Raw genomic sequence first — 20,617 nt, forward strand, 5'->3', positions numbered from 1 at the left:
TAAGGTTGCCCAAATAGCGTTTCATTCTCAAGCACAGACAAGTGGAATGTGAAATAGAATTTCTGACAGAGGTGCCAACGTTCCAGGGGCCTTGGCCTGCTTCCAACCCTTCACAGACTTGAAAACTCATAATGTCCTCTCAGTCCTCACTGCTGAAAGAGAAATAAATCCATTTTTAAACCTTTCCTCAGAGCACCTCCTTTACATGGTCCCCGCAGATATTTTCTGATTGGTTTTCTAGCTCCTCCTATCCCCTCCTACCTTGTGGAAACTAGTTGTGTAGTCAGAATCTAACCAGAACCAACAAGAGAGAGGGTTAGCTCACAGACCCACTGGCCGCACATTTCCATTCTTACAGTCTGAGCCATATTTGCTTTCTGCTTTCTTGAAAAGCACACTTAAAAACTGGTTTAGATCAGCTTGAGGTCTCTGGGGATTCCCTGAAGTTTTTCCTGCCATGTTTTCAAATAGTCAGTGATAATCTCTTTATAAAGCTTGGGTTTCCAGCTCCAGTGTAATATTTATGTGTGCCCTCACAATTTTGAATGATAAGATTACTGTTTTGTTAACCCAGCGGCCAGTTGGCTTACCATCAAGTTCATATTTATTCTTGATTTTGTTATCACAGATTCACTTCATAGAGAAAGAGGCCTAAACTTGGCCTTCTATTACCTTTGTGGCTTTTAAATCCAAGACGTGGAGCTGCTCTTTATATGAGCCTTCCAACCCTGTGCAAACACCGTCCAGATTCAGAAAATGTCCTATAAATTGCTATAATCTCAAATACAATAATTTTCTTGGGCCCAACGAAATTGTAGAGCATCCCAGCTACGTCCCAGTTGAAAAAGAGAGTTTTTATTTCACAAATAAGATGGTTGAAAAGTTTGCTTGTTCTCTTCCTAGTTCTTAAGCACCTATCTTTACTTGTCAGTGGGGGTTAGAAGTAGCTTTAATCCCAAACCTTCTGTTTTGTTTACCCAGGAGAGTCTTGACAAATGCAAGGTGATAGAAGACTGGAGTAAGAAGTGAGATCAAGCAGTGCTAGACTCTTTATACAGGCTTTAGAAATGACTGACCAGTTGAGAAAAGAAGTATTTCTGGGGTTTTGGACATGACAAGGGATAAAATTAAGTAGTCCAGATAAAGGCTTTATTAAAGCAACCATTTTAATAGATTGTTTAGTCAGAGGACCAAGTTGATCCTTGGAATAAATGCAAAATTTTTATTTTTCCAATAGAAGCCTATGGCAACATATTGGATGTGTATGTTGAATTTATGCAGGTAATTCAATGTGAAAACTAGCGTGTGGATGCATAGATTGTGTAAATGTTGATGATAAGCATGAGGATATATTAATTGGAAATAGTTTTAAAGGAGAGGAAGTTATAACTAGTCTGCTTTTATCTTACACATATAAGATTGTATGCTTTGATTTATAACTACAAACTTTATGTGCAGAACTCATTGCTTCTTATGATGCTGCTTCTTTGGCATGCATTCTTAGCTATAACTGTGTTTCAAAAGAGCTATTCCATTTGAGTTTGACAAGGTAGGTTGATCTCTGTAGAACAATGTTGTCTTCCAGGAATATTGCAGACCACGGGCTGACTTACGAGTTTGTAGAATGAGTCATGGTATGAGCTCTCTGTCTCTCTCTGGTTGCCATGTTCCTCCCCTGAGACATTTACCCACCATAGGGGGTCTGGGCAGTCTGTGTTTCTGGCTCATTCCTTGGACTTGATATGTTCAGTACCAAATTCTAAATAAGTAAAAAAAGTTAAGTCTAAAGAGAAGTGCCAGTTTTGAATGACTTGCATGTTGCTTTTCTCCCCACCTTTTCACACTGTCTTCTTAACAAAGAAGAATCACTAAAGCGGGAGGAGCCCTTAGCGGAGCTAGATTCCAATCCATGTCTGCTGTGTACCTGAGATGAGTACTCGCCACTCCTTAGGAGACGAAGAGGAAAATCACAAAGATAAAGGAAATTGTTCAAGTTAGAGGCCTCAGAAGACTTACATACCTGAAGAAAAGAAACCACAAAACCACCTCTCCTTTCTCCTATACTCATCCCTGCTGGTTTTTTTTTTTCTTTTTCTTTGTGAAACATCAGGGGAGAGTTTCAGCTTATCAGTTGATAGGAAGGCATTGTTTTGTGGGGTAAATAACATGGGTTTTGAGTTAGACCTGGGTTCAATTCTGTGGTCTGTCCTTCACAGGCTGGGTGAACTTGAGAAGGTCATAATGGATTACTTGAGGATAGGTAGAGGTGATCCCTGTAAGGCCCGTAGTAGGATGCTTGGCTCCTCGTAAATGCTTTGTAACTTTCGGCTGTTACCCATGAGAATCTTCATTATCATTTGTCACCACCTCAACCTTCATACCCTGGTAACCATTGCCGCCACCATCACCATGACCGTCATCATTTCTCACCACCACCATCATCATCATCATCATCTCGCTTTCCTTGTTTTTTTTCTATCTCTGTCCATTCCTCAGCCCCTGTTGCAGACTCTCTGCCTCTTTCAAACCTTGAGGTTCCTGAGGCTTATGTCCTAGGTTCTTTTCCCTTCTCTCATTACATGTTCTCCCTGGGCAGTCTCATCCATAGGCGGGGGCTTCATGTATCAGCCACTGCTGGTGATTCCCAGATCCATTACTCTAGCCGAGCTCTCTCTTCCAAGCTTCGAACATTATATCCATCTGTCCACCAGACATCTCCCCTGGAATGTCCCAGCAGCTCTTCAAACCAAAACCCAACAACACACCTTTCTCTCCCCGGATCTTGCTTATTCTCTTTGTTTCCTAGAGAAAGCATCACCATTCACCCTGTTACCAAAGCTAGAAAACTGGGGGTCACCCTTGACTCCACCTTTCCCCCTTCCTCCACTGTTCAGTCAATGGATGGTGTCCACTATACCTTCTAAACTATGAGTTTCATGTGGGCAGGGACCATTTTGAAACTGAAAATTTCAGTGCCTAGCACAGTGCTGAAAAAATAATTAGGGAATGAATGAATAAAGGAGTGAATGAAACTCTTGAATGCACCTACTTCCTTCCATTTCCACTGCCTTTTCTGCAGTTCGGGCCACCATCAGGTCTCACCAGCTTAATAATTCATAATTCGGAAATTCCAGAGTTGGAATATCCTAACTGATCTGCCCGTTTCTGGGGTTGTAATCCCCACCCCAACACCACAAGCAGTTCATTTTCCACACTGTGGCCAGAGAGATTTTTATGATACCCAAGAATCTTATCATGATCGTGCCTCTTCTCTGCTTAGAGCACTTCAGTGACTCTGAATAATTATCCTGATTTGATGTCCTTATAGCTATTGTCCTGCCACAATCATCACTCCCAAAAACATCCTGGACTGGACAGTAACGATATAATCACTCTATACCGAATCTATTTCTGCTTATGTTTCCAGCCTCCCGTTCTGCTACTCATCCTTTCCTCACCCCTACATACTGTTATAGTCTTACTAAACTGAAAGTTTTTCAAATTTTTTGTACTTGCGGCTCTCACATGCTCTTCCTTCTGCCTGGAAATCCCTCTCTCTCTGTGCCTGGCTGACTCCTACCATCCAGGTGTCAGGCTAGACCTTCCTTGACAGAAGAGTCTTCTCTGATCCCCAAGGTTATGTCAGCTACCTCTTCGTGCTCCCATAGCATCCTGCATCCTAGCTCCCATTGTTTTCATTACCCGGTAACTTCTCTGGGTTCCCCATTAGCCTCCACAATCACTCGATTCAACAGCAACATCTGTTCAGTGCACAGTTGAATCCTGGTGCCTAACCCGGGGTCCTGCATAGAGATAACTCTCAGCGAATATTTGGTAGATGATAAAAGTAAAATATCACATGCTGTTAGAATGATCAAAGTATGTGTGTGGAAAAATCTTATTCCATAATCTTCTGGAAACATACCTAATTTGTGGCTATAAACAGTATTTTGTCTTCTTGTCTCTGTTCATCATGTTTGTGATAATGGTGGAAATGATCCTATGTTCCTTTGATTAAAAGTTCATTCTAGGACAGGATTTGGTGTCAGTACACACTGTCAATTCCAGGAAGTCTTGCAGGTGATAATATTGCAAAACAAAGCAAAGAACAGCTGCTTTCTAGCCTTTTCAAGCAGTTAGGGCTACTTGTATTTCAACTATGCACGGTAGATTGGTTTTAAAGTTGTTTGCTTTGAAGTTAAAATTAAATTTAGTCTCATTAGTCTAACTTATCCTAGATTGTTTAAGTTCCAAATTCTATTCTCATACTAATAAAAACAAACATAAAATGCCTTATACTTCTGATATAATTATTTATGTTGTACTCTTTGCAAACTTAAGAGCATGTGCTCTTAGATGATAAATTTTACACTGCTATTTGATCTACCAGAGAATCCGAACATTTTGTTCCACATGCATTGACTAGAAAGGAGCTCTGGACCTATCTGGGGGGTCCGTGGACATCATTCTGTTGAGTGAAAAGGAAGATTAGTAGCTTTTTTCCCCAAGTAGAAATAGCTTTAGTGTTTTTCTGACTACAGAAACAATACATAGTTACTGCAAAAAACAAAAAACCAGGAAAGAGAAGAAAATAAAATTCATCCATAATCCCGCTCTTAGGTTATTGTACTAAACATTTTAGGGTAGGTATTTCTAGGCTTTTTTTCTGCCATCTATCATCACATTAATACAGATTTTTTTTTAAAAAAATGGAAATGCTACTATTCCATGGCTTTAAAATGTGTTTTTCCACTTAACAAGTTTGGGACTATCCAGGAGAAAAATGGATAAAGTGGATTTTAGGAAGTTTTGCTTTCTGGTGCATTGAGTGGTATAATTTCCCCTTGCCTCCCCCATTAAGAAAACTGCTGTGATAAACTCCATTACTCTTTGAATCAATCAGGTTTCATTTGAAGGAAACAGAAACAATGCTAGCTATTTTAAGCAGAAAAAGATTTGATTTTTAAAAATGGGATTTACCCAAAGATACAAATGTCGTGATCCAAAGGGGCACTTGTACCCTGATGTTTATAGCAGCAATGTCCACAATAGCCAAACTGTGGAAAGAGCCCAGATGTCCATCGACAGATGAATGGATAAAGAAGATGTGGTATATATATACAATGGAATATTGCGCAGCCATCAAAAAATGAAATCTTGCCATTTGTGAGGATGTGGATGGAACTAGAGGCTATTATGCTAACTGAAATAAGTCAACCAGAGAAAGAAAATGATCATATGATCTCACTGATACGTGGAATTTAAGAAACAAAATAGAGGATCATAGGGGAAGAGAGGAAAAAATAAAACAAGATGAAACCAGAGAGGGAGATAAACCATAGAGACTCTTAATCAGAGGAAACAAACTGAGGGTTGCTGGAGGGGAGTGGGGTGGAGGGATGGGGTAACTGGGTGATGGACATTAAGGAGGGCACTTGATGTAATGAGCACTGGGTATTATATAAGACTGATGAGTCACAGACCTGTACCTCTGAAACCAATAATACATTATATGTTATTTAATTGAATTTAAATTAAAAAAATAATTAAAAAAATAAATAGAAGAGGAGATGCCTGGGTGATTATCCAGAAATAAGCCTGAACGGTGAGCTTGGACTAGCCGGGGCGGCTGCCCCTTCCCCATGATCAGGGTGACAGGGAATCAGAAAGTATCCACCAGAACAGCTGCTCCACGGACATATCATCCTGGCTGTGGGGGGACACGCTTGTCAGTGCCACTACTGTTGGCCCTAGAGCCCCACAGCTCCTGCTTGATCCATACCGCCAAAAAGTGGATGCCCAGTATCCCTGTGTCTGGCGACTCCACCCTCACTAAGCTAGGAGCCTGTACCCAGGAAGCTGAAAGACAAAGTCTTCACAACTGTGCCCATCATCGGAAATCACAGAGATGTCCTCAGCTCATGTCTGTCCTCAGCATTTCAGGTCAGTGCATCTAATTGGCAGAACTTAAATTACATCTGGAACCCTAGTTTAAGGAAGCCTAGGAACCATAGTTTATAACTGTCTAGCTTCCACAGCCCGCTGGAGTGGATGTTGAGTACCACCATATTCACCACACATCACTGCTTTGGGTGTTGGGTTTTTGTTCCTTTTGGATACATCACTATACAAAGAAGAACTTAAAGCAACATAAATAAGGATAATTTATCTCAATGGGTGATTACACCACTCTTATTTACTTAGATTTTATTTATTTAAACTTGTAAAAAATTATTTCCAGTGGAGTCGACATACAATGTTATATTAATTTCAGGTGTACAATATAGTGACTCAGCAATTCTATACATTACTCAGTGCTCATCAAGATAAGTGTACTCGTAATCCCCTTCACCTATTTCACCTATACCCCCACCTACATCCCCTCTGGTAACCATCGGTTTGTTTTCTGTATTTAAGAGTCCATTTTTGGGTTTGTCTGTTTTTTTCTTTGTTCATTTGTTTTGTTTCTTAAATTCCACATATGAGTAAAATCATAGGGTATTTGTCTTTCTCTGACTAACTTATTTCACTTAGCATTATAGTCTCTAGATCCATCCATGTTGTAGCAAATGCCAAGATTGCATTCTTTTTTGTGGCTGAATAATATTTCATTATACATATACCACATCTTCTTTATCTATTCATCTATTGATGGACACTTAGGCTGCTTCCATGTCTTGACTATTGTAAATAATGCTTCAGTGAACATAGGGATGCACATACCTTTCAAATTAGTTTTTTCTTATTCTCTGGTTAAGTACCAGGAGTGGAATTACTGGATCATATCATAGCTCTGTTTTTAATTTTTTGAGCAAACTCCGTATTATCTTCCACAGTGGCTACACCAGTTTGCATTCCCACCAACAATACACAAGGGTTCATTTTTCTCCACATCCTCATAAACACTTGTTTTTTCTTGTGTTTTTGATTTTAGCCATTCTGACAGGTGTGAAGTGATATCTCATTGTGGTTTTGATTTGCACTTCACTTATGATGAGTAATATTGAGCATCGTTTTATGTGTTGGCCATCTGGATGTCTTCTTTGGAGAAATGTCTGTTCATGTCTTCTGCCTAATTTTTAATTGGATTGTTTGTGTTTTTTTGGTGTTGAGTTGTGTAAGTTCTTTACATATTTTGGATACTAACCCTTCATCAGATATGTTACTTGCAAATATTTTCTCCCATTCAGTAGGTTGTCTTTTTATTTTATTGATTGTTTCCTTTGCTGTGCAGAAGCTGTTTATTTTGATGTTGTCCCAATAGTTTATTCTTGTTTTTGTTTCTCTTGCCTCAGGAGACATATCTAGAAAAATGTTGCTATGGCCAATGTTAAAGCAATTACTGACTATTCTGTCTTCTAAGATTTTTATGGTTTCAGGTCTCACATTTAGATCTTTAATCCATTTTGAGTTTATTTTTGTGTATGGTGTAAGAAAGTAGTCCAGTTTCATTCTTTTGCATGTCGCTGTCAGTTTTCCCAACACCATTTTTTGAAGAGACTGTCTTTTTCCCATTGCATATTCTTGCCTCCTTTGTTGAAAATTAATTGACCATATAATCATGGGTTTGTTTCTTGGTTCTCTATTCTGTTCCATTGTTCTATGTATCTGTTCTTGTGCCAGCACCATACAGTTTGGATTACTACAGCTTTGTAGTATATCTTGAAATCTGGGATTGTGATTCCTCCAGTTTTATTCTTCTTTTTCAAGATCGCTTTGGCTATTCAGGGTCTTTTGTGGTTCCATACAAATTTTGGGATTATTTGTTCTAGTTCCGTGAAAAATGCTGTTGGTGTTTTGATAGGGATTACATTAAATGTACAGATTGCTTTGGGTGGTATGGACATTTTAAAATATTTGTTCTTCAATCCATGAGCATGGAATATCTTTCCATTTGTTTGTGTCACCTTCAGTTTCTTTCATCAGTGTTTTGTAGTTTTCATAGTACAGGTCTTTACCTCCTTGGTTATGTTTATTCCTAGGTATTTTATCCTTTTTGGTGCAATTGTAAATGGGATTGTTTTCTTAATTTCTCTGTTACTTTATTATTAGTGTATAGAAATGCAATGGATTTCTGTATATTGATTTTTTATCCTGCAACCTTACTGAATTCATTTATCAATTCTAGCATTTTTTTGGTAGAATCTTTAGGGTTTTCCATATATAGTATCATGTCATCTGCAGAGAGTGAAAGTTTTATTTCTTCCTTACAGGTTTGGATGCCTTTTATTTCTTTTTCTTGTCTGATTGCTGTGGCTAGGATTTCTAGTACTATGCTGAATAAAAGTGGTGAGAGTGGACATCCTTGTCTTGTTCCTGAGCTTAGGAGAAAATCTCTCAGTTTTTTCACCATTGAATATGATGTTAGCTGTGGGTTTTTCATGTGTGGCCTTTATTATGTTGAGGTATGTTCCCTCTAAACATGCTTTGTTGAGGGTTTTTATCATGAATGGATGTTGTACTTTGTCAAATGCTTTTTTTTTTTGCATTTATTGAAATGATTATATTGGTTTATCCTTTCTCTTATTGATGTGATGTATCCCATTGATTGATTTCCAAATATTGAACCACACTTGCATCCCAGGAGTAAATCCCACTTGATTGTGGTGAATGATTTTTTTTAATGTATTATTGGATTCGGTTTGCAATGTTGTTGAGGATTTTTGCATCTATGTTCATCAGAGATATTGGCCTGTAGTTCTCCTTTTTTTGGAGTGTTTTTATCTGGTTTTGTTATCAGGATAATGTTGGCCCCATAGAGTGAATTTGGAAGCCTGCCTTCCTCTTCTATTTTTTTAATAATAGTTTGAGAAGAATACGTATTAATTCTTCTTTAAATAAATGTTTAGTAAATTTGCCTGTGAAGCCATCTGGTCCTGGACTTGTGTTTGTTGGGAGTTTTTTGATTACTGCTTCATTTTCATTGCTGCTAATTGGTCTGTTCAAATTTTCTATTTCTTCCTGACTCCGTTTTGGGAGGTTATATGTTTCTAGGAATTTATCCATTTCTTCTAGGTTGTCTAGTTTGTTGGCATATAATTTTTCATAATATTCTCTTATAATTCTTTGTATCTGTAGTATCAGTTGTCATTTCTTTTTCATTTCTGATTTTGCTTATTTACTTGAGTCCTCTCTGTTTTTTCTTTCTCCTTTTTCTTTCTTGCTTTCTTTTTTTTGATGAGTCTGGCTGAAAGTTTATCTTTTCAAAGAACCAGCTCCTTGTTTCATTGTTTCGTTGATCTGTTTTATTATTTTTTTTTTTCAGTTTCTATTTCATTTGTTTCTGCTCTAATCTTTATTACTTCCTCTTTCTAGTGATTTGGGGTTTGGTTTATTCTTCTTTTTCTAGCTCCTTTAGGTGTAACATTAGGTTGTTTATTTGAGAAAAAATTTTTCTTGCTTCTTGGGGTAGGCCTGTATTGCTATAAAATTCCCTCTTAGGACAGTTTTTGCTGCATCCCAAAGATTTTGGACAATTATATTTTCATTTTTATTTACTGCCATGTATTTTTTTATTTCCTCTTTGATTTCTTGGCTGACCCATTCATTGTTTAGTAGCATGTTATTTAAAATCCATGTATTTGTGTTCTTTCCAGAATTTTTTCTTGTGCTTGATTTCTAGTTTCATAGTGTTGTGGTCAGAAAAGATACATGGTATGACTTTAGTGTTTTTGAATTTGTTGAGACTTGGTTTGCGGCCTAATATGTGATCTATTCTGGAGAATATTCCATATGCACTTGAAAAGAATGTGTATTCTGCTGTCTTAGGTTGGAATGTTCTGAATATATCTATTAGATCCATCTACTCCAATGTGTCACTCAGAGCCACTGTTTCCTTGATGATTTTCTGTCAGATGATCCATCCACTAATGTGAGTGGGGTGGTAATGTCCCCTACTATTATTGTATTATTGTCAATTACTTCCTTTATGTTTGTTATTAGCTGCTTTATATATATGGGCGTTCCCATGTTGGGTGCATAAAATATTTATAGTTGTTACATATTCCTGTTGGATTATTCCCTTTATGATTATATAGTTTCTTTCTTTGTCTCTTGTTACAGTCTGTTTTAAAGTCTATTTTGTCTGATATAAGTATTGCTACCTTGGCTTTCTTTTCACTTACATTTGCATGATAAATGCCTTTCTATACCTTTACTTTCAGTCTGCATGTGTCTGTAAGTCTGAAATGAGTCTTGTAGGCAGCATTTAGATGGATCTTGCTTTTTTATCCATTCCATCATTGCACGTCTTTTGATTGGAACATTTAGTCCATTTACATTCAAAGTAGTTATTTTTTTAAAAGATTTTATTTATTTGAGAGAGAGAGCATGAGCAGGGGGAGAGGGAGAAGCAGATTCCTCACTGAGCAGGAAGCCTAATGTGGGGCTGGATCCCAAGACTCTGGGATCATGACCTGAGCCAAAGGCAGACACTTAACAGACTTATCCACCCAGGTGCCCCTCAGAGTAGTTATTGATAAGTATGTACTTATTGCTGTTTTGTTACTTGTTTTATGGTTTTTTTGTAGTTCTTCTCTGTTCCTTTCTTCTCTTGCTTTTTTCTTTCATGGTTAGCTGGATTTCTGTAGTGATATACTTGGATTCCTTTCTCTTTATTTTTTGCATATCTATTGCTAGTTTTTAATTTGTGGTTACCAGTATCAGTGTATATTAAGTTGATGATTGCTTAAGTTTGAACCCATTCTTTACTCCTCTTCCCACCCCCATGTTTTAGATATATGGTATCCATCCTTTTATTTTGTGAATCCCTTGACTCGTTTTTATAATATAGCTAATTTTACTGCTTTTTGCTTCCTAATTGTCTTCTACTTATGGTCTTCCCTTTCCATTCAAAAAGTCCCTTTAGGGGTGCCTGGGTGGCTCAGTCAGTTAAGCATCTGACTCTTGATTTAGGCTCAGGTTGTGACCTCAGGGTGGTGGGATTGAGCCCTGAGTCAGGCTCAGTGCTGAGTGTGGAGTCTGCTTGGGATTCTCTCTCCCTTTGCCCCTCCATGCTGCTTGTGCACACACGTGCGTGCTCTCTCTTGCTTTCTCTCTTAAAAAAAAAAAAGAAAAGAAAAGAAAAGAAAAGAAAAGAAAAAAGTCCCCTTTAATATTCTTGTAGGGCTAGTTTAGTGGTGATTAATTCCTTTAACTTTTGTCTGGGAAACTTTTTATCTCTCCTTCTATTCTGAATGATAGCCTTGCTGGATAGAGTGTTTTTGGTTGCTGGGTTTTTTTCTTTCAGCACTTTGAATATATCATGCCACTCCTTTCTGGCCTGCAAAGTGTCTACTGAAAACTCCACTGATATAGCCTAATGGGGCTTCCCTTTTATGTAACTGCTTTTTTTTCTCTTGTTGCTTTTAAAATTCTCTTTATCACTTCTTTTCACCATTTTAATTACTATGTATCTTGCTGTGGACCTCCTTGGGTAGATTTTTGTTGGGGGATCTTTGTGACTCCTGGATCTGGATTTCTGTTTCCTTCCCCAGATTCAGAAAGTTTTCAGATATTATATCTTCAAATAAATTTTCTGCCTCCTTTCCTATCTCTTCTTCTGGGATCCCTATCATGTGAATGCTATCATGCTTGATGGTGTCACTGAATTCCCTAAGTCTTTTTTCCTTTTTTATTATTACTTTTTCTCTCTTTGATTGTTCAGTTTGATTGCTTTCCATTACTCTGTCCTCCAGGTTACTGACCATTCTTCTGCTTCCTGTAGTCTACTATTTATTTCATCTAGGAAATGTTTAATTTCATTTATTGAGTTCATCTCTGGTTCTTTTTTATGTTTTCTCTTTGTCGAGGGTCTCACTGAGGTTCTCCACTCTTTTCTCAAGTCTAGTAAGTATCTTTATGACCATTACTTTAAATTCTCTATCAAGTATATTACTTATCTCCATTTGTTTTAGCTCCCTTGCTGTGATTTTGTCCTATTCTTTCATTTGAGACATATTCCTCTGTCTCCTCATTTTTGTCTAACTCCCTGTCTGTGTTTCTATGTGTTAGGAAAGTCCACTACATCTCCTGCTCTTGAAAATAGTGGCCTTATGAAGAAGAGTCCAGTAGTGCCCTGCAGTGCAAAGTCCCCTGTTTACCAGAACCTGGCGCTTTGGGGTATCTCCTATGTGTGTTGTGTGCACCCCACTGTTGTGGTTGGGCTGCTTTTGCCTTCAGTCCAGTCATCTCTCTTTGCCTGTGTGGACAGGGTTTGGTCCCTGTGTTGTTAGTGGGCTAGCTGGGGCTGCCTTGGGTTTGAGTTGAGTCAGACCAAGCATTTGCCAGAGATACAGTAGCACCAAACTGCAGGGCACTTTCCCTGTGTTGTCTCCTGAGAAGCTTTTGTTGGTGAGCAGGGCCTGCAGTCAGACCTGATGTCTGCTCCCAGCCCATGCTGGAGCCGCAGTCAGACTGGTATGTGTAGTGATCCTCCCCTCTCCCCAGGAAGGAGTCACTTTGATGTAGTACTGGCTCCTGTCAGGGCTGCTTGTGCACTGCCAGGCTTGTGGCACCTCTTTGGGTGGGCTCCGGGTAAGGACATATTGAAGGGGGCAGGTCTGGAGGAGAGCACTAGGGCAGGGGCAAGTTAGGTGGAAAATGTAGGCACAGAGTTGGTCAATGTGTCTAGGCTAGGGGACAAGGGAGGGAAATGATACCTGCCAACTCTTTTTTTCTTGGAATGGTCTTCTAAAAATCCCTGCCCCTCCAGCACATGCTCTGAGATTAGTAAATAAATCTTCCCTTGTATCCCAGGCATTTTTCAAACTGCTGATTCTGTGCTGCATCTCTGCTGGGCTATTTGTTGTGCTGTCTCTTTAAAGGCAGGACTCCGTTTCCTATTACCCTCCGGGCTCTCCCAGAGCTGAGCTCACTGATTTTTAAAGTTCCAGGTGGTAAGCCCCCACTGATTGTAAGAACTCAAGAAATTAGGCCCCTCTGGTTTTCAAAGCCAAATGTTATGGGGATTCATCTTCCCTGTGCGGGTTCCCGTGCCTGGGTGCTTGGTGTAATTTTCTGTTTCTCTCCCTTCTCTGTACCCCTATTGTTCCTCCCTCCCTCAAACAGTCCCACAGGTCCGTTTAGCTCCCAACCACATTTCTGCCCTTCCTACACAATTTGATGTGGCCTCTTCTCAATTCATAGCTGTGGAGAGTCTGTTCTGCCAATCTTTGGATCATTTTCTGCGTTATTTACACTGATGTGGGTGTTAACTAGTTGTATTGGGATGAGGTGAGCCTCGGAATTTCCTACTCCACCATTTTATCCAGAAGTCCCTGTCCCACTTCTAATTTATTTAACCCATCTTTGTTGCTGTCTCTTTTTCTATTTTTTTTTTCATATAAACAGTGTTTTGATAAACTGCTGTTCACAGAGTCACTAATAGCCTTGTGTTGCCAAGCCCAGTGGTCAATTCTCAGGGCTCATTTTACTTGACCTATCAGGACTTCTGACATGGTTACTCATTATCTCATTGAAACTTTTTCTTCACTTGGTTTCCAGACCTCACACTTCCTGGTGTTCCTTCTAGTTCACCTGCTCAATCTATCTCCCTGCTGACTCCCCCTCATCTTTCCAACTCTCTCCTTATCTCTCATCTCTGTTTACTTTACTCTCTTGCTCATCTCATCCAATCTTATGGCTTTAAATACCTGAACTCCACACCCATGTGCCCAACAGCTGCTTGGTTAGCATGCATCTTTGGATGCTTTAAAAAACATCTCAAACTTACCATTTCCAAAACCAAACTTTCACTCTTTCCCACTATGTATATTCCACCTTTGTTCTTTTCCATCTCAGTTCATGGAACTGCCATCCTTCCATTTGCATAGGACAAAATCCTGGGAGTCATCCTTGACTTCTCTCTTTCTCTTACGTTCATGTTCAACCAATCCATCAAGAAATCCTGTTGATTCTACCTCCAAAAATATCTACAATCCAACTACTTCTCTCCATCCCTACTGCTCTCCATGGCTTTAAGCCACTGTTATTTCTCTCTTAGACTATTGCCCCAGTTTCTCTCTGTGCCCTCCCTAGAGTCTAAAAGTTAGAACATGTCATCCGTCTGCTCAAAACACACTAGTGACATTCCATCTCAGGATGAAAAGTCAAAATTCTTACAACAACCCAGAAGGCTCTTGATGACACTCCCACCCCCACTGCCACCATCTCTCTTTCCTTTCCTGTCATTCTCATCCTTGCTCCAGCATCCTGGATGTTCTTAAGCACACCTGTTCCAGAGGGACTTGGCAGTTGCTGGCCCCTCTGCTTGGAATGCTCCTTCCCCAGATGTCCACAAGGCTCTCTCATCACCCTCCAGAATTTTCTCAGCCAGTAAGATCTTCCCTGATCACCTATTTAAGTTCCAAACTGATCTCCCCTCTGGCCCTCTGAACCTTCCTCCCCTGTTTTCTAATTAACTACATAACTTCTTTCTTTTATTTCCTGCCCTATCCCCCCCCCCAAGAAAATTGCTATTTTAATATATTATTTATTATTGAATCTTCAGTGTCTAGGCACATGGGTAATCATTCATCATATATTCATTGAAGAATTTTCTTTATACATGCATCATTGTGCACTTGTCTCATTATTTATTGGGAATTAATTCCTAGGGTCAGAGGTATGTACAAATTGCCCAGAAAGGTTTTAATAATTTGTTCCCACCAAGAGTCCATGAGAATGTCTTTTTCCTGATACCTTCACCAGCATCATACCCTGGTCACACTATCCTTTCTGTTCCTTCAGCTCACCATGTTCATCCCCCCTTGATGCATTTGTACTCCCTTCTCCACAACTTCCTCCTCCAGAATACTCTCCTGACACACTTTTACTTGGTGTAATTCTTCTTATTATTTAGGTCTTACTTTAATTGTCACTTCCTTGAAGGGGACTTCCCTAATCATCAGCTGTTAAGTAACTTCCCAGTCATCCCCTATCACATCACCCTATTTTATTTTCATTATAGCATATGTCATCAGCAGATATTTTCTTATTTCTGTATTCATTTGTTTGTCTCTGATTTCCCTCCCTAGAATGTAAGCTCCATGAGCACAGGAGATTTATATGTCTCTTCCAACACTACCTCCAGTAAATGTGTGTTTGATGATGGAATAAACACTAGGTATTATAATTTTTCATTATTACGATCTGCTGGGTGAAAAGTGGATTAAACATGAATTATTTTCCTGGATTGGTGAGGCTGAGCATCTTTCACGTATAAAAGCCTTTTTTTATTAGCAAGTGCTGAGATGATCTAGAAGTTGAAAGATTCAGTTAGAGTACCTGTTTTAGATATGCCGTGTTCGATTTCTTATTTGTTTCGGATAGGCTGCACCAGATTTCGTATATTGCTAAGTTGCATTATTTTTTACATTTCCAAAGCCTCTTTTGCATTGATGTCAACATTAGTCTCCTTAAAGGAGGATACCTTCTGCAAACTTTACTCACGTACAAATGTTTTCTTTTTGTCTTCACAGCTTTTAGAAAGAACCAACAACGGTTTTGAAGACTCAGACTCCGGTGCTACCAAGAGTCCACTCCACTTAGCTGTAAGTGAGGTGCCTCAGGCGGCTTCCTCTGTTACAAAAAGTACCTAAGTGTTCCTAGAACTAGGCTGCTCTTAAAATGAAAGCATAGTAACACAATAATAACTCATAATGAAAGCAGTACATGGGTAAAGGCACAGGCTGCAGAAAGACGGACTCAAATTCCAATCCCAACTTCACCCACTGGTGACCTCAGACACGTTACTTACCCCGTCTGGGCCTCAGTTTCCCAACTGTAAAATGAGGGCAAAAGAAAGATAATTTTCTTAAAGCCTTTACCACAGTGTACATAGTAAATGACGATTATACATTTTAACAGTCTTTTAAAAGTATTACTACCTAGTAGTTAAATTTAAAAAATTGAGGAAATTTGAAGAACACATTTTGGCTTTAAAGATTTGATGTAGCCAACAATACATGAGTCTACAGCCTACCACAAAATCAACCAAATACCACAATTAAAAAGTTGTGAGCTATTTAAACACAAACTTGTGAGAGCAAGATGAGCACATGCGTAATTGCAACTCTGCTTTTTCTGCCTGCGCTTGAACTCAGGGTCTCGGAGGAGGTGTGAGGCTCTGGTTCTTGTACTGGCTGAGATCTCAGAGTGGGGAGGAAGACTTATCCTGTCACCAGTAAGGCCTCCTCTCCACATCCCTAATCGAAGGGAAATGCACCAGCTCAGAGTGAGGATCCCCAAACTCTCCATGGGGGTGACCGGGCCAACAAACTCACCCACCACTCTGTCTCAGCTGGTGTCCCGCTAGGAGTTGGTAGTCACCAGCTCTTCTCTAGGAGCCTCAGGGTCTGACAGCCACACCCAGCAGTGGCAGCTCCCCCGTAGAAGGTGCTGCTGCAGCGTGAGGCCTCAGTGCACGACCACAGCGATGGTGTTTGGGTGTCCCTGGAGGCTGACTGCTAAGAAGAGTGCAAAGGGGCTGGGTCTCTGAGTTCAACTGTTATGACATTCACTTATACCATCCAGTATAAGCACTTCCTCAGTGTGATTCTGATGAGAACTTGGAGATTTTGTAGAACAGAGGAGAGTGTTTTGTTGATGGGCATACATATGTGGTCAGGCAAGGCGAGGGTATGACACCGTCCCATAAGGACTGGGATGAACTGGTCACACTGCATGGAGCCCCTGCTTCATTGCCAGTCTCCCCGCGTAGTCACCAGCACATCTGGTGATCCCATTCACCACCCTCTGCCACACCCACTCACACACACACACACACACACACACACACACATTTTGGGTCCAGTGAATTAGGCTAAAATGTGCATCAGTCTTTGTTCTAGAGATGGACTTAGAGTGGAAAAGGTGGATGGGTAGTGGGATATTTGCATGTATAAAACTTCATGCCACTTGGCTTTTAGGACAGGTTGCTCTTAAGGTTGCTCCCTGGAATCTCTGCCTAACCCATCTACTGCACCTGGGGAAGGTACCCCAAAGCTGAGGGTTCACATACAGCATTGGCTGCCTCGAACGAGGACTGTTTGAGGTGATCTCAGATAGAATCCTCATGCCCTTTGCCAGTGGGTTGGTTGCATTGCCATACCTGCTCGTAATCTGAGAAGAGACTTTCTTAGCTTCCCCCAAATTCTGTCATCTCTCATTCCTTTTTTTCTTTTTCCAAAAACTATGGTTGAGTGCTTACTGTGTGCCAGTTGCTCTGCTAAGATCTGTGGGATTCTGGCCGTGTAAAGACAGGGTAGCATGTTATCACTGGCGAGAACTGGGCATTTGGCAGTCCTGCAGCTGGCAGGCGCCTGGGCAGTACACCCAGAGAGGAGGCCCCAGCCCCCAGTCTTCCCATTAACAACTCGCCTAGACATGGTTTTCCCACCTGTAAATGAAAAGGAGTAAGTTAAGGACCCCCAAACCCTGTCTAATTTGTAAATTTATTTGTTTTTGTATGGTCTTGGCCAAATACCTAACCTCTTGTGTCTCAGTTTCCTCACCCATAACATGAGGAGAATCGCAGTACCTCTGTCATGGGCCATTGTGGGGATGACATGAGCGAATGCACGTAAAGTGGTTAGTTCTAACCACTAGGTGCAATCACCTAGCTTCGTCCTCACTAATGCTAACGTATCGTTCTTTCATTTGACATATACCGACTGTGAGTGTGCTAAGCATGTGTTCGGCAGCTGGAGAGGTTGCGGTAAACACCCAGCCTCTGTCCTTGTAGAGTTTCCAGTCTAGGAGAGAAATAGGCAAGTAAATATGTAACACGCCAGATGGTAGGAAGTGCTGCCCGTGCTACAAATGGGACCAGTAAGATGCACTGAGGTGGCAGATGAGGCTCTACTTTTTATAGCACAGAATCTCACATTTGAACAGAGACCTTAAGAGCTACCCATGTTGATATCTGACAGAAGAGTGTTCTGGGCAGAGTCCAGAAGTGCAGCGTCCCTGGGGGTAAGGGCATGCTTGGCGTGGTCCCAGAACAGCAGAGTGGGGAAGGGAGAGTGGTAGGGGATGGGGTGGGACATGTCCTGGAGGGGGCGGGGAGTCAGGGGAGGGCCTCCTACTCCATTGTAAGAACTTCAACTTTTACTCTGAGCAAATTAGAAAACCATTTGGAGGAATTTGAAGAAACAGATGATATGATATGACTTTTGTTTGAAAAGGATCACTTCAGCTTCTGTGTTGAGTCTACTTTGTAAGGGAACAAAAACAGAAGCAAGATAACCAGGAAGTGTTGAGGATGAGGATGAGGATGAGGATGACGACGACGATGACTTTGACCAGGGTGACGATGACTTTGACCAGGGTGATAGCCGTGGATGAATTTTAAAACTATGTTATTCTTGGGCGCCTGGGTGGCTCAGTCAGTTAAGCGACTGCCTTCGGCTCAGGTCATGATCCTGGAGTCCCGGGATTGAGTCCCGCATCGGGCTCCCTGCTCAGCCGGGAGTCTGCTTCTCTCTCTGACCCTCCTCCCTCTCGTGCTCTCTGTCTCTCATTCTCTCTCGCAAATAAATAAATAAAATCTTAAAAAAAAACCAAAAACTATGTTATTCTTGCCCTCTAAATGCTAACACCTTTAAAAAATTATTATTTGCTTTAAGAACCCTGCAAGTATGCCCATCACCCTCTCCAGGGGCCTCTGTGGCAATTAACTTGATAAAAACCCAAGGCACATTATTTCTTCTGTGGTTGAATTCTAGCAATGAAATAGAACCAGATGCCCCCAAACCTTGACTGCCACAAGAAACCTGACCTGCCTTGAGTTACTATTTCCTGGCTGAATGCTTCAAGTCTCCAGGGTTATCAACCCAGTGAATTTCATAAACATTTCATCCACTTGACAAAATTAAATCAAGAAACAAGGCTATGCAAATGAAAGGCTCCAGCTGTCACGATTTCCAGACGGACCCATTGTTTCGTGGATTCTGTTGAGATCCCAAATTCTTTTTCCTCGTTGCCCTCAGTTCCTATCTAAAAAGTTCAAAGAAATTAGTTGTGTTTAAGACATATTTAAGTGACCTAACGATATATTTTTTAGTAAAGATTTTTCATAAAGCAAATTTAAAATATTTGATTGCTACCTCTGTGAAGGTTTGAACTGGGTTGTCTATTGAAAGCCAAACTATTCCATGCTTTTGAACCAGCATATTTGTTCTTTTCTGTGATTACCTCCTCTTTTAGTTATTTCAGAAATTATTGGTGAAACTACCTATTAATTAGCTAGTTTAGGATGGAAATAGAGGAATAGGGCAATTTTCATCATGTACTGCTGACATGAGAAAGGTCTCCTTTCCTGCCTACTTGAGCCTCCTTCAAAGAGTTTAAAGCTTTATTGATACATTTTATATACTCCAAGAACCGTATACCTGCCCTAAGACAGAATCTCTTGCATTTAACCCTAAAATAGAATTCCATATCACATGTTCCTTTGTTTCCAGGTTAAGCTCTAAAGTGTGGCAATAAGTGAAAGTTCTTGTCTAATCAAAGTTACTTTCATTATTCCCCTTAAATTGCCCTTAAAGTTGAGTGTACATAGTTTATGTCTTCGATTCTGTGGGGTAATATTTTTGCATGCTAAAATTCAAGCTAGACTGGGGGAGAAATGAAAGGAATTCTATGGGTAAATCTGGCCTTTGAACCATTCTGTCTTTAAGATAATTTAAAGTGCCTGATAGAGAAGAAAGCGTGGGTTGGAATTCTGAAGATTTCCTAATTACCAGCAGGGTCACTCCATCTTTTTTTTAAATTATTATTAAGCCTCTAAATTTAACACAGGCTGATGGATTTATTTTTTATGGTGAGGATTAAAGAAGAAAGTGTGGGGATAAGTTTAACATCTAGCTTAAGTGCCTTGTAATGTGACTCCGCTCTTCTGAACAGAGCTTTATCCCTTCACACTGGCTTCCTTCCTACGTACATTTCTCTTTCCCGTGTCTTCTCTTTATTAAATCTAAATATGTTAGCCCTCATGTTTTGTAGATACGCATGCAATTTATAAGTAGCTGATTCTGTTTTCCTAGGCTAAGTCATACAGATGGAAATTAAAATGTTTACCCTCTTTGTCATAATAGTTAACTGGCACTGAAGGAACCAGCATTTGCAGATGACATCTAGACACTGCTGTTATCTACGGGGGATTCATTTCTCTTTGGTGTGAAGTCAGGATTCCCATATAAGCGAATCAGTTGCTACCATTACACTTTATTTTTTTTTTATTATGTTATGTTAGTCACCATACAGTACATCATTAGTTTTGGATGTAGTGTTCCATGATTCATTGTTTGCATATAACACTCAGTGCTCATTGCAGCACATGCCCTCCTTAATACCCATCACCAGGTTAACCCATCCCCCCATCTCCATCCCCTCTAAAACCCTGTTTGTTTCCCAGAGTCCATAGTCTCTCATGGTTCGTCTCCCCCTCTGACTCCCCCCACCCCTTCATTTTTCCCTTCCTTCTCCTAATGTCCTCCATGTTATTCCTTATGTTCCACAAATAAGTGAAACCATATGATAATTGCCTTTCTCTGCTTGACTTATTTCACTTAGCATAATCCCCTCCAGTTCCATCCATGTTGATGTAAAAGTTGGG

General features: G+C 40.2%; 1 protein-coding gene across 7 annotated transcripts in view; it reads left to right on the forward strand.

Moving 5' to 3' along the window:
- ANKRD44 (ankyrin repeat domain 44) overlaps window positions 1-20,617 on the forward strand; it is a 279,526-nt gene that overhangs the window by 222,852 nt on the left and 36,057 nt on the right. For all 7 annotated transcript variants that reach the window (XM_081813918.1, XM_081813922.1, XM_081813923.1 and 4 more), the window contains exon 17: window positions 15,480-15,551. In XM_081813918.1, the coding sequence (XP_081670044.1) occupies window positions 15,480-15,551 (72 nt within the window). The remainder of the gene's footprint in view (window positions 1-15,479; window positions 15,552-20,617) is intronic.

This window comes from Leptonychotes weddellii, chromosome 3, assembly GCF_054177405.1.
Source record: "Leptonychotes weddellii isolate Sample4059 chromosome 3, ASM5417740v2, whole genome shotgun sequence".
Taxonomy (NCBI): Eukaryota; Metazoa; Chordata; class Mammalia; order Carnivora; family Phocidae; genus Leptonychotes; species Leptonychotes weddellii.